Source organism: Berghia stephanieae, chromosome 7, assembly GCF_034508935.2.
Source record: "Berghia stephanieae isolate SIO BIC M18660-M18661 chromosome 7, UCSD_Bste_1.3, whole genome shotgun sequence".
Lineage (NCBI taxonomy): Eukaryota > Metazoa > Mollusca > Gastropoda > Nudibranchia > Aeolidiidae > Berghia > Berghia stephanieae.
The window spans coordinates 66,873,510-66,889,142 of record NC_088366.1 but is presented as its reverse complement, the minus strand read 5'-3'; the positions used below and the strand labels follow the sequence as shown (position 1 = coordinate 66,889,142).

Sequence of the window (15,633 nt, the reverse complement as noted above, 5' to 3'; positions counted from 1 at the left end):
TAAACAATGACGTATTTTGTACTTATGAGCTGCTAACCTGTGCTTCAGCTTTTACTTTTACATGGGTGTAAGTAGGTCAGGCAAAAAAAAAAAAGCCTGGAATTCAATTCTAATTCTACAAAGCCTGAAACTTGTGTTGAAGTGACACAGACAGCCTCACAATTGATGGTATTATGTCGAGATGATCTAGATGCTTGGAATAAATTAAAATTCATTTCAAAAAGCCTGAAATCTTGCACCCATGTATAAAGGAGTATCCTCTTCTGACCTCACACGGTGGACAGTGAGTTCACTTGTGTCTTCAATCCCCGCCCTTATCTATTTTCCCTTCCCATGATGCTGGACAGTGAGTTCACTTATGTCTTCAATCTCCGCCCTTATCCATTTTCCCTTCCCATGATGGTGGACAGTGAGTTCACTTGTGTCTTCGATCCCCGCCCTTATCTGTCATCTGCATTTTTTGCCAAATTGAGACCTAAAATTTGCCAAAAGAAACCCCAAAATTTGCCAAGGAGAATTATCGTTTCAGTAAAAATTAACATGCGGTACAGAAAAATATATATATAAAAGACAATTTATTACATTTAAGGAGGCTGCATTTATTAATTTAATGAAATGACTGTGAATAGCATTGTTACAAAGATTTTAAAGGATCATTATCCATAGAGAGTAGCTTCCCTTGGTTTGGGCCCAGGCAAAGCTGCAACATTTCTCAAGTTTCGCACTTTTTTTTCCGTATTTTTGTTTTCGTTTCTTTTTTTTTTCCCCAAAATTTGCCACGCGATTTGCCAATTTTCCCAAAATTTGCCACGATTTGCAAATTTTTGGAAATTTGCCAAAATTTGCGGATCGCCCTGATATTTGCGGCCGCAAAAAATGCAGATGACAGCCTTATCTATTTTCCCTTCCCATGATGCTCTCTGTATTTTTTGTTTTTCTGGATTGAGATTGTTCCATTACTGGGAGGAAAATAGTCAAATGTATTATTGTATTTTTGGAATATTTTTTTTCCCTGTAAATCATCTGTCGGTTGTGTACTGTTATAATGTTGGTTTCCTGGAAATCATCTGTCAGTTGTGTACTGTTATAATGTTTGTTTCCTGTAAATCATCTGTCAGTTGTGTACTGTTATAATGTTTGTTTCCTGTAAATCATCTGTCAGTTGTGTACTGTTATAATGTTTGTTTCCTGTAAATCATCTGTCAGTTGTGTACTGTTATAATGTTTGTTTCCTGTAAATCATCTGTCAGTTGTGTACTGTTATAATGTTTGTTTCCTGTAAATCATCTGTCAGTTGTGTACTGTTATAATGTTTTTTTCCTGTAAATCATCTGTCGGTTGTGTACTGTTATAATGTTGGTTTCCTGGTGGAATCTTGTGCTTACTTCAGGATGAGACATTTAATTGATCTCAAACTAAGCATTTAATTGATCTCAAACTAAGTCCTGTGGAAGACTGAAGGGGACAAAAGACAAGGTAAGGGTAGATAAGGAAAGAAAGAGTGAACCCCCCGTCACATAAGGAGGTAAATTTTCTCCTATTCAAAAAAATGAGCCAGGAAAAGAAATAAATTAAATATAAGTTTAACAAACCAATGGGTAAAGGGTGAAAATTTTATTTATGAACACCATGTTTTAAAAAAAAAATTCTTCCAAAAAACAATCATCTATATAATAAATCCATACTCGATGAACATACAGATACAAAAACTCACACACACACACCCATTCACACACAAACACATGCACTCCTAACATTCATCTTCAAACAATCACAAGTCAACCAATTGTACTAACAAGAGCCAATATGAAATATAAACATGAAATCCTAAATCACTTCTTGGCCTTGGCATCTTGCTCCTTGTATTGATAATGGAGTTCTGTGACGTCAGTCTGAGAGATTTTCACCCAGCCAGTCTCTTTCATGTGATATACTGGAAGGGAAGGGAGACAGAGTAGATTTTTAAGTTAGTGGTAAATTCAAAATAAGAAAAGTTAAGATCTGAAGGAAGACAATACAAAGGTAAACAGCTGATTCAATTCAACACTTCTTGTTTGTCCTAATTTTAATGTTATCGAATTGTGTTCCATTGAAGAATGATAAAGTCAACCTTGCTTAAAGGCATCCGATCTTTCTAGTCCAGCAGTGTTGGCAAAATGATGAGATTCCATTGTGCATATTTTTCAAGTCTTTGGTAGGCAACTGGAAATGGGGTAGACGATTCAATCATTTCCAGCTTCACCAAGCCAAGTGCTCTTCACAATGTGAGATTAATTTCTCCAGCATGGCGCATGAAACCAGTACGAGTAACTTTTTGATCTTCCGATGAATAAATCTTTAACATCAAAATCAAAGATGTCACATGGGAAATGATGGATTTAGAATAAAGTGACAATACGACTATGACTAATATTTGATTTCTTTCTGTCTTGACAAGTCAATGGTTTTGCTAAGACAATAGAATTAAAGACAAGAAAAATTGTTAACAGATTAAAAATAAGTAAACTCACAGTTGACCACGCCTCCAGAGTAAGCATCTCTGTGGGTAGCATGGTAGATTGACCTCCTGCCAAGGTCGTAAGCCTCCTCATCGGATAACTCCCACTTGTATCCACTGTCCAACACACCATAAGCATAGACAGAACCAGAACCTACAGAAAACAATTTTCCTGTCAGTCTCTCACCATCACTGTCAACATAGTACAGTCCAGGGCCCTGGGTTGATGAGAATAAGAATAAAGTATGAAATGCCATGTCAGTATCAAAACAAGGACTTATTTTCTACCATGCACAGTTTGACAATAGGAATTTTTTAAAATGCTACAAAGCAGGCTGAGGATTAAAAAAATCATCAACAATTATATGGAAAAAAAATTTGGGGTGAAAATATTCATATTAAAATTATAGAGAAAGAATTGAAAGAATTGATAGAATTGATAGAATTGATAGAATTGAAAGAATTGATAGAATTGATAGAATTGAAAGAATTGATAGAATTGATAGAATTGAAAGAATTGAAAGAATTGATAGAATTGATAGAATTGATAGAATTGATAGAATTGAAAGAATTGAAAGAATTGATAGAATTGATAGAATTGATAGAATTGAAAGAATTGATCAAATTATCAAAAGGCCCAATTCCAGTATTCTTAACTTGGATTAATTTTTTTGATAATTGTTTCAAGAATTACATAAATTTTAACATTCCCTAATAAATCAATAAAGTTTCATAAGAAAAGATAACCATCAACTTTCTAGGAAATCTGATATTCGAACCACAGACTCTCAGCTAATCTAATCTTGACAATGCAGTTAATCGGTAATTTGTAACACCTGACTCGTTAAACTGGCATGAGACATTTTACATTGTTTGTTTTTTGTTTTTAAGGGTTTTACGGCACATTGCAATTCAAAATTGTCCATACCTTTTAAATTTTCATTATTCACAATTTACAGATAACCTTTATGTCAAGCAATACATTAATACATAACTGCCAACCCTTCACATTCCAAAAGTGGAATCAAAATATCAAAAAATCGGAATTTGAGACAAAAAAAATCGGAATTTGTAATTTTACTTACCACAATCACTGCATCACCATGGTCAAGCTATTTAGTCGCCTTCTATGACACGCAAGCGAACCTCCGTGACTAATCCTAATGTCATTGTTGCATGTGCAACAAAATGCAAATTCATCCCCTGTTCTAGATGCTTTAATTGTTCCTGGCCATCTTTCTTCATACAGAGGACGGTATTTCTGCATGATTCTAGGTTTCTTTGGATTAGACATGCTTTTAGATCGTTCCCACAAATACAAAGACACAAATCACAACAGAGTCCAAAGTCAACGAAGTCGAGTAATCGTAACTGAAATATTAATATCGACACAAAATTGTCCGATTGTTCTCAAACCTGATTAAATAAAAACACAATCTACTGATGAATGTCACAAAATGCTAAGTCAATAAACTCCAAGAGAAATAATGAATTTGAAAGAAGAGAAAAAAATCAACAAATTAATCCAGCGATGATAGCATGTGTGCGACTTTGAATCAACTGACAACTGACCAACAGCTGAAGACTGAAGAAGACAATGAAAGGACGCCAGAATCAAGCATGTGCCAAAACCTAGCACTATAAACCGCCAAATTTTACTAATGGATAATTCTCTCTCAAAATTACCACCAACTTTGCCACTTAACACATGAAAACTGGATTCTTGCACAGCTGGCAACACAATCACGTGTGTTAGAGGTGGAAGTGTGTATGTGTGTGTGTGTGTGTGTGTGTGGGGTGATAAATTTTCCTACTTACCTCCCTTTTGAAACTCGTTAAACGTATAATTTTATTTTCACCTTTTCCTTATGAGTGTTTTTTTTTTTTTTAATGTTCCTTTTGATTGTCATTATTTTTGAAAATCGGAATTTTAGAGACTTTGGCGGAATGGCGGAAATGAAGGGTGAAAATCGGAATGATTCCGCCAAAAGCGGAAGGGTTGGCAGGTATGATTAATAATATAAAACAATTCACATCGTTTTATTGCAATTCAAAGGGTTAAAAAATAAATTCAACAAGTCCAAATGAGATCATAAAATTTCATCTTACCTTCTTATCCCATCCCACAATCATGGTACCCTGTTAGAAATATAAAATTACACAATTATCTGTGAGGACAAGAATGGATCATGACATTCATAATTAAAACTAATAGTAATAGCTTCAATTTCTGTGAGAATACGGAATAATGAAAATGTTGCTGCTTGAAGCTGGAAGGAAAAAATAACTATGAGTATGGAATTGTAAGCTTCAATTTATAGACGAAGACAGATACTGTGGAAGTTTTAGATTTCCCCTTTATTAATAAAACAATATGAGATAATTTTGTTGATAACAGGGAAACCCGAAACGTCAACAGTATCCGTCTTCATTTAATAAATTGAAGCTTTCAATTCCATACTTTTCGTTATTTTTCCAATTTCTGTTACAGTACAGCATGTTTTAACAGTTTTATCATCCTTCAATGAAACCCTGTGGCTTGATTGGTCGTAACAAAATGGACTGGATTCATCTCTGATTGAAATTTTTCTCACATTCACCCAACCTGATTCATAAACGATTGGGCAGCAAGATATTATTTTATATATGTATATGTATATATATATATATATATATATATATATATATATATATATATATATATATATATATATGCTGTACTGTAACAGAAAGGTGTGCTTTTTTAGCACATTTAGTAGATATTGCGCTATATAATAAAGCTCATTTTAAAAAAATATATATATATGAGCTCGAAATTTTTTTTTTTTAATGAGCTTTATTATATAGCGCAATATCTACTAAATGTGCTAAAAAAGCGTTTTACAAGGGGTCCCTGGTCAACAGCGGCACTTAACATGTAGGATGGGACATGATGCCTGTTAGGCGATATCACAATTTTTTTTGACAAAGACAATGCTGTTAACGGCCAGGTACTCATTTAACACCCGAGTACAGTGAGAGAATGTGAGTAAAGAGCCTTTTCCAAAGAATAAACTATGCACAGAGTGAGGCTCGAACCCAGGACCTTCCGATCCGGAAGCGAGTGTCATACCACTAGACCACATAGCTGCACAATATATATCTAGATTAGCACTCTCTGCAAGTCAAGATTGTACCTAATTCTTATTGTAGAAATGAACAACGATAATAAAAGACAATGAAACAGGAGTTTAGTATACTCTGGAATCAGATTCACTTTCAAGTGAAATTTACCTACTGTCAAATGGGGTAACTTTGCCTTTATAGATTTGGACAAGTTAGATTATATTGAGTATTATGATAGTTATTTCTTTTGATGAAAAAGCAAGACCTCTCACAAGGGAAATAACTGCAACAAGCCTGAAAATACTCCAAATAGGCAAAGTCAAAGTCACCGCACCTGACGTATTTTGTAAAACAAATTCCCTGCCAGAGTGTTACAACAAACATTTTTATTGTGTTAAATCTAACCATTTGAAAACCTTTTAAATCAGATTTCATGGGTGTAAGCAGCATATATGCTAATGAATCAATCCTTATTCATTACAATCATGATAATGGAAATGTACTGGGGTGGGGTTCATGACCTCCCACATTGGGCAGGGAGGTACTTGCAGCGTCTGCTATACCCTTTTTTCTGTTTTCCAATTGCTTCCTGTCATTGTCTTGGAATGAGATTACTTAGTTCTGTCCTAACCCTGGCCGGAGTCCTTGGCTGGGAGGGAAACAGTCAAATGTACAGTTATAGCTTTGGGAGATGATATATTTTTTTCCTTGTAAATCATCTCTCTGTTATGTACTGTTATTTTTTATTTTTAACATGTGATTTGTAAACATTTGAGTGTATTCCTCTTAGTGGAATCTTGTGCTGGTGTCTGGGTGAGACTTTTAGGTAATCTCAAACTTAGTAAAACCCTTAAAACCAAAACATGTAAATGTAGTGCATACCATAGAGAGGCCCATCCCTTTGTAGTCGTACACAATGTTGGCCAACAGTTTGGAGGCAGCAGCCACAGAAATTCTCTCTTTGTTACGGAGTTCATAAACTCTGAGAAAATAAACAAGACCGAATTAATTGGTTTCAACACCAATACAATGCTGTCATCTGCATTTTTTGCCAAATTGGGACCTACAATTTGCCAAAATTTGCCAAAAGAAACCCCAAAATTTGCCAAGAAAATTGCCAAAAAATTTGCGAGGAGAACTAAGCGTTTCAGTAAAAATTAACATGCGATACAGAAAAAAATATTTATAAAAGACAATTTATTACGTTTAAGGAGGCTGCATTTATTAATTTAATGAAATGACTGTGAATAGCATTGTTACAAAGATTTTAAAGGATCATTATCCATAGAGCGTAGCTTCCCTTGTTTTGGGCCCAGGCAAAGCTGCAACATTTCTCAAGTTTCGCACTTTTCTTTTCGTAATAATTTTGTTTCCGTTTCTTTTTTTCCCCAAAATTTGCCACGTGATTTGCCAATTATCCCAAAATTTGCCACGATTTGCCAATTTTGGGAAATTTGCCAAAATTTGCGGATCGCCCTGATATTTGCGGCCGCAAAAAATGCAGATTGTTTGTTTGTTGCTTTAGGTCTCTTCTAACACAATTGAGGTTATATGAGAGACCGCTGAAGCAAAAAAACAAGCAATCTAACAAAAATAGTACAAATGTAAATCAAAATCATAACCTAAAGATATCATAAGCTAAATTATAAATAACCAAGAACAAACAGGCAGAAGATTTACAGAAAAAAAAATATCCCCTGTCAAAAATACAGTCACAAACCAAAGAAGCAGGATAGACTAGTAAAGAGAAGAAGAAACGACATCACTATCGGATCGTACACCCATGCGAACATCATAGGTATATGATTCAAGGGTGATGCTCCCATCCAACCACCCGAAAAATGCAGATGACAGACAATGAAAACAATTCAAAATGATCATATAGTATTTCTCTTTGTTATAGTTTCCTGGCTTGTGAGGGGGCAGAGTGACCCAGTGGTACGGTCTTTCCTTCTTACCTAAAAGGGACCAAGTTCCATCACCCACCGCACTGTGGGGCTTTGAGCATGTCACTTCACAGCACTGCATTGTGGCTCACGCCTGGGATATTCCAGTCTTCCCTTAAACTTTTAAAGTTAAGAAAGTCTAATTTATAAAAACCACTTACCAAAAATGCAATATATTTTGACCTTCAACATTGTCAAATCATAATGAGTGAGATGTATGGCAAACAAGTTACGAAAGCTATTTCTTTTGTTTGAGCAAATCTAAGATTCATGACCCCCGCCCCCCCACAAAAAAAAAAAAGAACGACAACAACAAAAAAACAAACAAAACAATGGGAAGTTAACTCAAAATCACAAACCTGCATTGTTTAGCCAGCACCCTCTCCCAAAACATACAATCTGCAGCACCTCCAGCCATTGTACCCAGGAGATATGGGTTAATTTCAATCACTTTCTTCACTGTCTGGGACTCTAATCACATTAAACAAAACAGAGATATGGTATGACATTGACATTAGTTATTGGACTACAGATACTAAAGTTATGAGTTAATCATACTACGAAGAAAAACAAAATAATTATAAACCTGCCACTAGCTACAAAAACAAAAATCTGGGTAACCAGAAAAAACCCCCAAAAAAACCATTAAACATCAAATGCAAAACTTTTACAAATTAAAAAAAAAGAATAAACACTTTTAATGCTTAAACTTAAAGACAGATGTAGCCAGTCCTGTATCAATTTCTTACACAAATAACGTAATTACAACCTTTTAAATTTATTTTGAAAAATCTGAAACTGGAATTTATAAAACTTAAATTTGGCCATTTTGGGGATTTAAAAAACCCCCAAAACACTAGAGACTAAATCTGTAAAAGGGATAGATGTGTAATTCTATACAAGTAAATCAATTTAAATTTTGTTTGGGTCGTTATACCTATGGAGATTATATGGAGCGTTTTACAATGGGTTCACAGCCAACTTAACATGTAGGACCCTGTTAACGACCAGGTACTCATTTTACACCTGAGTACGATATGAGAGAATAAGAGTAAAGAGCCCTTCCCAAGGACCAACTATATACTGCCCAGAGTGTGGACCTCAAACTCAGAACCTTCCGATCCAAGGTACCTCTAGACCACATAGCTGCACAAAAAAATACTACCACGAAAAGGTCAAAATGGAAAGGCGTTGGTCAATTTTCCTGTTTTCTTTGATCATAGTCATAAAGGCTGTATACTTTGATCCACTTGTGACAGGGACTTTCAATGATAAAATATTCTATTTACCAATAGAAGGTCCTGCAGTGGCTCTGGAATCCACGGCCACAATGACGCCATTCTTATATTTGAAGGCCAGGGTTGTCGTACCGTGATCAAACTGGATTTTCACTTTGCTGTCATCGGATCCAAGGTTCCTGTTCAAAGTGCCCTGAACCTGACATGAAAAAGAATTCCAACATATTAATATTAAAACTGAAATCAGCCTTTAGGAACTTTAATCAAAAGAGAAAAATTCAATCATTAATCTATATAATTCGTAAAGCGAATCAATTTTCTGATTTTTTGTTTCTACAGCAACAGCAACAATTATAAATTAGGGTCATAACATATTCTATCAATCTTAACCCATCCAGAACTGTTGCATCTTCAATAATTAAAGTTAATCACATTGTGAAGTGTCTGTGAGTGGAGTAGATTAGCAAAACATTTCTGGAGGCTTAATAATCCAGAGAAATTATCAGTGAGTATAAAATTTCAAAATTTACAAAGGAGTAAATTCCACATGTCACTTGGAAAGAATGAATGATGTACTAGTACTCTGGGCATTCATTTATACAGTGTGGGAGGTAGGTCCATCTTGCAGCACTTACTGGAGACCAGGTTTCCAATAGTGAAAAATGACTGGGGAGGGGTTTGTGGCAGAGAGAGAGAGAGAGAGAGAGAGAGAGAGAGAGAGAGAGAGAGGGGGGGGGAGAGAGAGTTTTCTGATCATGAACCATAAGTCATAAGATTCTTATTAAGAATATATTTAAAATTTTAAATACTTAATTAATACATTATTATTGATTGCTGAACTGAATATGACTCCTCTTACACTTTTTCGAACTTCTTTTTAGAGAGTAGAGGGTAGAGGCTCACTACTACTATACATTTAAAACAAACTGTCTTGCCCTTGCTCATACTCATGGTAGGCTCAGATCTTGATCTATACTTACGATGATAAAGTCGAAATTATTTATTTTAAGGTTTTAATTTTAAGTTGATTGATGATTGAGTGATTGAGTTTGAGTACTCGAATTCGACCTTATCATTCATAATTGTCTGAGTCTGAGTGGTTCTGCTATTTTTGTAGGTAGAATCAGTGAGCGATAGGGACAATCTGTAACTGCAAGGATGAATAAAGAAGGTAAATCAACAAAATTGCCCCCCAAAAAATGAGTTGTCTCTACACTGGGGCTGAGGAGGCCTCTGCTGACTCTGACACCGACACAACTGAGACTGAACTGCGACTCTTTCTTGTCTTGAGATTGAGAATTTCAATTGTTTCATAGTAATTAAACTTACATCAGCACCACATGGGATGGTGAATCTAGATGACATCTGGAGTGCATCGTCTATCGTAGGTACACCCATTTCTTCGAATGACTGAATCCCAAAATATGCATCTTTGTTGTTCTGCTGAAAGCCGCATACACTTGCTAACGCCATCTTGAAAATTTAGAGACTGAATGAATCGGCAAAATAACAACCGCTTCGTAGATCTTACAATTCTTTATTCGAATTATTAAAATAATCTTAATTCACGTCTCATTACTTTCTGCAGGGAAAGGCAATATTCTCTTTATTAAATTATGATTAGGTATACAGTTGGGTTTTTTTCTTCTCCTCCCTCTTTTTGTGCTGTCCATTATTATGGGCTCATTGTTGTAACGGAAAAACTCTCAAACCTACGAGAAATATTGTCCAGTTCAACAATGAAATGGTTAATCAAGTCCATAATTATGTTTGGTTATCAGTAAATAATGAATTTTTAGTAAATAATGAATTTATATAGCGCCTAAACATCCACGTTAATCGTGCTCTGCGGCGCTTTACATAATAAAAATAAAAATAAAAATGTTTAAAAACAACAAAATTAAAAATCACGACACTACATGATACATAATAAGCATGCATACAAAAAACAGAATCAAAGCAACATCTATTTTATGAAAAATAAGCCTCGCGGAACAACTCAGTCTTCAGACATTTCCTGAAAGATGATAAATTTTCACAGGACTTTGTCCGAGGACTAAGTGCGTTCCTGCAGGCCTGCTTTTATGTGAACGTCGGCCTTGTGTACTATGTTATATCAGAAATTAGTTTGCTTTGGTTTTGTAGATAGATAGATAGATAGATAGATAGATAGATAGATGGATAGATAGATAGATAGATAGATAGATAGATAGATAGATAGATAGATAGATAGATAGATAGATAGACAGACAGATAGATAGATAGATAGATAGATAGATAGATAGATAGATAGATAGACAGATAGATAGATAGATAGAATAGATAGATAGATAGATAGATAGACAGATAGATAGATAGATAGACAGATAGATAGATAGATAGATAGATAAATAGATAGATAAATAGATAGATAGATAGATAGATAGATAGACAGATAGATAGATAGATAGATAGATAGATAGATAGATAGATAGATAGACAGCTAGATAGATAGATAGATAGACAGATAGATAGATAGATAGATAGATAGATAGATAGATAGATAAATAGATAGATAAATAGATAGATAGATAGACAGATAGATAGATAGATAGATAGATAGACAGATAGATAGATAGATAAATAGATAGATAGATAGATAGATAGATAGATAGATAGATAGATAGATAGATAGATAGACAGATAGATAGATAGATAGATAGATAGATAGATAGATAGATAGATAGATAAATAGATAGATAGATAGATAGATAGATAGATAGATAGATAGATAGATAGATAGATAGATAGCTATATATATATATATATATATATTATATATATATATATATATATATATAATGAGAGAGAGAGAAGAGAGAGAGAGAAAGTAGGAGAGAGAGAGAGAGAGAGAGAGAGAGAGAGAGAGAGAGAGAGAGAGAGAGAGAGAGAGAGAGAGAGATCGCCAATACGAGCCGTAAAATGGTGCCACCCCACTATATTATAGACTAGTGACGGGATAGCAGTTGTATTGACAAGTCAGTTATTTATTACTGTTACTTGTTCCACATTGTTATATTATATAAGCAGGAGGCAGAGTGGAAGATTATATATATGTGTGTGTGTGTGTGTTTTTTTTACTCATGAAATATAATAATATTGTGAAGTGATTATATAACAAGAATGCAGAGATTTCATTCAAGATAAGAAAAAAAAAAGGTTATAATTTACAATTTACAAATGTGACCCATCGTCTCAAAACGGTGTTGTTTCGGGATTCATCTGACTCTCAAAAGTGAGTTTAGAAATGATAAGAACTTTGAGGGTTTGGTTTTTTTAAACAAATTAATTAATTAATTTTTAAAATAAATTTTCAAAAATTTATTTGGGGGGAGGGGGGGGGGGTTGTTTTATTCCAGTCTACTTCTTTTTCTTTTCTTTATTTTTTCCTCTTTTATTTTACCCCTTGTAAAGCGCTTTGAGCACGTTTAGTGGTTATTGTGATATAGAAAAGTTTAGTTTTCTTTTCTTTTCTTTTTTTTTTTTTCTCTCCCTTGACCATGCAGGTAAATACAGACAGGTCTGACGACCCAAATTGTAATGTGTTCATTATTGTCAGGGGGAATTCCTGCTACTCTCTAACTCAAACCGACGCTCCATATCGTCCATTACAACATTGTCATCTCAAGGCTATACTCTTGTTTGGGGGTCCCGATAGCTCAGTTGGTAGAGCACTCGCTTCACACGCAAAGGGACAGATAGAGATCGATCCCGGGTGCAGGCGAGATTTTTTTCTGACCCCTCTGTCCACCCAGCAGTAAATGGATAGCTGTGTCTGTTAGATTTGGCGGAAAGTAGACTAGCGTCCTATCCAAAGGATAGCAAGAAATTGCTGTTGTCAGTTTTGCGCTATAGAAACCGGGATAAACTCCGGCTCCATTGGCCGAATGACTCTGAATGACTATCTTTAATTTGAATACTCGAGTTCCGTCATGAGATCTGCTTCGTCTAATATTCATTCTTGACAACGAAACTCAAAAACGTCGGCCTGGTAATCAGGAGGTCAGAGGTTCGAACCCCAGACAAGGCAGGATGGTTATTCGGAATGTTTTTGTTTTTTCATCTACTTCTATATCTGCTTTGCCTGACACTGTCTCATACACACTGTATTCCATCTTTGAAAAAAACAAAACAACTTTAGCTTTTACATAGAGCAATATCCACTTAACGTGCTCAAAGCGCTTTACAATGGGTCCCTGGCCAACATCAACACGTAACACGTAGGACGTTACATGACGTCTGTTAGGCGATATTATATTTTTTCGGACAGAGACAACGCTGTTAACGGCCAGGTACTCATTTTACACCTGAGTACGGTGAGAGAAATTGAGTGAAGAAAGAACTTTTCCAAGGACTCATGCGCCGAGTGAGGCTCGAACCCAGGACCATCCTATCCGAAAGCGAATGTCATATCAGAAGACCACATAGCGCCATGCCGGACTCAATTTTTTTTTACTACAAATTAATATTTCAGGATCTATATTATAGATCTTTTAGCCAGCTTGTTAGTGATTAGTTCTCAGTAAAATATAGATAGAACGAAGTTGAAGGCACTCAGGTTTTTTTTTTTTTTTTTTTTTTTGGGGGGGGGGGGTGTTGCTTTTATTTTGCCATCCATGTTTATGAGTGATTCCTACAAAGCTGTATTAAACAGACTATACACGTTCAAGGTTACACATAGGTTTGTGTGTTGGTACTTTATATCCGACTGGCGGATGTTGTGAGTATTTTACCTAAAAGTATAGCATCAGTATGAATCACCACTACATAAAATCGTTTTGAAGCCACGAGCCACACACACTATAAATAAGTATTGTGAAAAAAAATGGATTCTCGGTGTCTATTCGATAAGTTGATTCTTTCTGTTATTCTTCAGAACGAACTGATGGTGTAGTAGTAAGAGGTTAGAGGTCAGTGTGCAATTCCATTGGAACGAGGCGATATTATTATTATTATTATTATTATTATTATTATTATTATTATTATTATTATTATTATTATTATTATTATTATTATTATTATTATTATTATTATTATTATTATGATTATTATCACTATTATTATTATTATTATTATTATTATTATTATTATTATTATTATTATTATTATTATTATCACTATTATTATTATTATTATTATCATTATTATTATTATTATTATTATATATTATTATTATTATTATTATTATTATTATTATTATTATTATTATTATTATCATTATCATTATTACTATTATTATTATTATTATTATTATTATTATTATTAGTATTATTATCATTATTATTATTATTATTATTATTATTATTATTATTATTATTATTATTATTATCATTATCATTATTATTATTATTATTATCATTATTATTATTATTATTATTATTATTATTATTATTATTATTTATTATTATTATTATTATTATTATTATTATTATTATTATTATTATTATTATTATCCAGTCAAAAGACTAAAAGAGATGGGGGGGGGGAGTTGGTGTCTTTGTGCTATGACACTAGAGGTGGATATAAGACTACAATGTCCCTGGCTTGAAAACATGAATCCTCAGAAGAACAGAAAGTCTTTCCTCACATTCTCTCACTGCACTCAGGTTGGCGTGAAATGAGTACCTTCCCGGTATTTGGGTTTTCTTTGTCGGAAGAAGAAAAACAAAAACAAACTACAGCGTCTTGCGGGCTTCATCTGTCGCCCTGGATGTTAAGCTGTCCTGTTGTTAGGTTTGGACCCCGGTCAAGAGCGTTCAGCATTTTCATTGTTTCCAAATTGCGTTTACATAAAATCTCAAGTCATTGCTTTTCTTTCTTTCTTTCTTTCTTTCTTTTTTATAATTAAAAAACCCCCAGAAAAGTCACGATACAGCCACACGCCACTCTGATATCACATTCGTGAAAAATTTTCTCAATCATTGCACATGACGTGTACTTATTTGAAGGTCTGATAACCCAGTTCCTCATGGGCTCATCGTTGTCATGGAATTCTAAAAAAAATGACGTAAATATTGTCCATGACAACAATGTTGACTCTCTAGAGTTCACATATAGGGAATGAGATGAGGACGAGAGACGCATGCGCACAACCAACATGACGTTCTCTCTCTAATAACTTTTCCGCCGGTGACGTCACAGACTATGGGTGACGTCCAATCAAGGGACGCTACTCTTCCGCTAATCTCATATGGAAAACAGAATAAATTTATTGATTTTCAAACACGGTGAGCTCCAGTTTAACTAGGCCCATAAGTGGGTTCGGATGTCAGACCTGCATATATGAACACGTTGACTGCACACCATAAAATGCTCATTATACTTCATCAGATTAATCGACGTCGCCTTGGGCAAATTGATCCAAAATGAATAATTGAACGCATTTTATTGATGCTATGTGTTTAGCTAATACCCTCACAACATCCATCAGCCAGATATAACGTATCAACACAGAAAAAAAAACAACTATGTGTAACCTTAAACTTTTATATAGTCTGATTAATACGATTTCGTGAAAACTACTCATAAAAATGGCTGGCTAAAAACAATGGCATAGAGCTCAGTGACGTCAATTTCGTTCCTTCTATATCATGTTTGATCAAATATAGAAGGAATGAAGTTGACGTCACTAAGATCTTTGTTATTGCTATTAAACAGCCATTTTGGTGATGAATAGTTTTCACTAAATTCCATCAACCAGGGTATTGTTTGGTATGTTTGTACGTTAAATCCGGCTGGCGTATGTTGTGAGTATTTTACCTAAATCCATGGCATAAATATATATGGTTCGGCGGCTCAGAGGCATGGG

The 15,633-nt window shown here is 34.4% G+C and overlaps 2 protein-coding genes across 2 annotated transcripts in view; one reads left to right on the top strand and one right to left on the bottom strand.

Annotated features, from left to right (window-relative positions):
* Positions 1–1,599: 1,599 nt before the first annotated feature.
* LOC144977679 (proteasome subunit beta type-5-like) lies at positions 1,600–10,286 on the bottom strand. Its single transcript, XM_078923123.1, has 7 exons — positions 10,116–10,286; positions 8,838–8,985; positions 7,908–8,019; positions 6,485–6,584; positions 4,607–4,636; positions 2,511–2,715; positions 1,600–1,933 (listed from the first exon to the last, which is right to left on the bottom strand). Exons 1-7 carry the CDS (start codon positions 10,257–10,259, stop codon positions 1,833–1,835), a joined length of 840 nt encoding a protein of 279 aa, XP_078779249.1. The 5' UTR covers positions 10,260–10,286; the 3' UTR covers positions 1,600–1,832.
* A 1,485-nt stretch (positions 10,287–11,771) lies between these two features.
* Positions 11,772–15,633, top strand: part of LOC144977685 (short transient receptor potential channel 7-like) — a 35,821-nt gene continuing 31,959 nt past the window's right edge. Inside the window, exon 1 of the mRNA XM_078923133.1 lies at positions 11,772–12,060. The gene's annotated coding sequence lies outside the window, so the exon portion shown is untranslated. The remainder of the gene's footprint in view (positions 12,061–15,633) is intronic.

Excerpts from the sequence above, each read along its gene's own strand:
- LOC144977679 (XM_078923123.1), bottom strand. The coding sequence starts at position 10,259 with ATGGCGTTAGCAAGTGTATGCGGCTTTCAGCAGAACAACAAAGATGCA. Across the intron at positions 8,020-8,837 it reads CACTGCAGGACCTTCTATTG|AGTCCCAGACAGTGAAGAAA; the intron begins GTAAATAGAATA and ends TAATGTGATTAG. Across the intron at positions 2,716-4,606 it reads TTGTGGGATGGGATAAGAAG|GGCCCTGGACTGTACTATGT; the intron begins GTAAGATGAAAT and ends TCATCAACCCAG.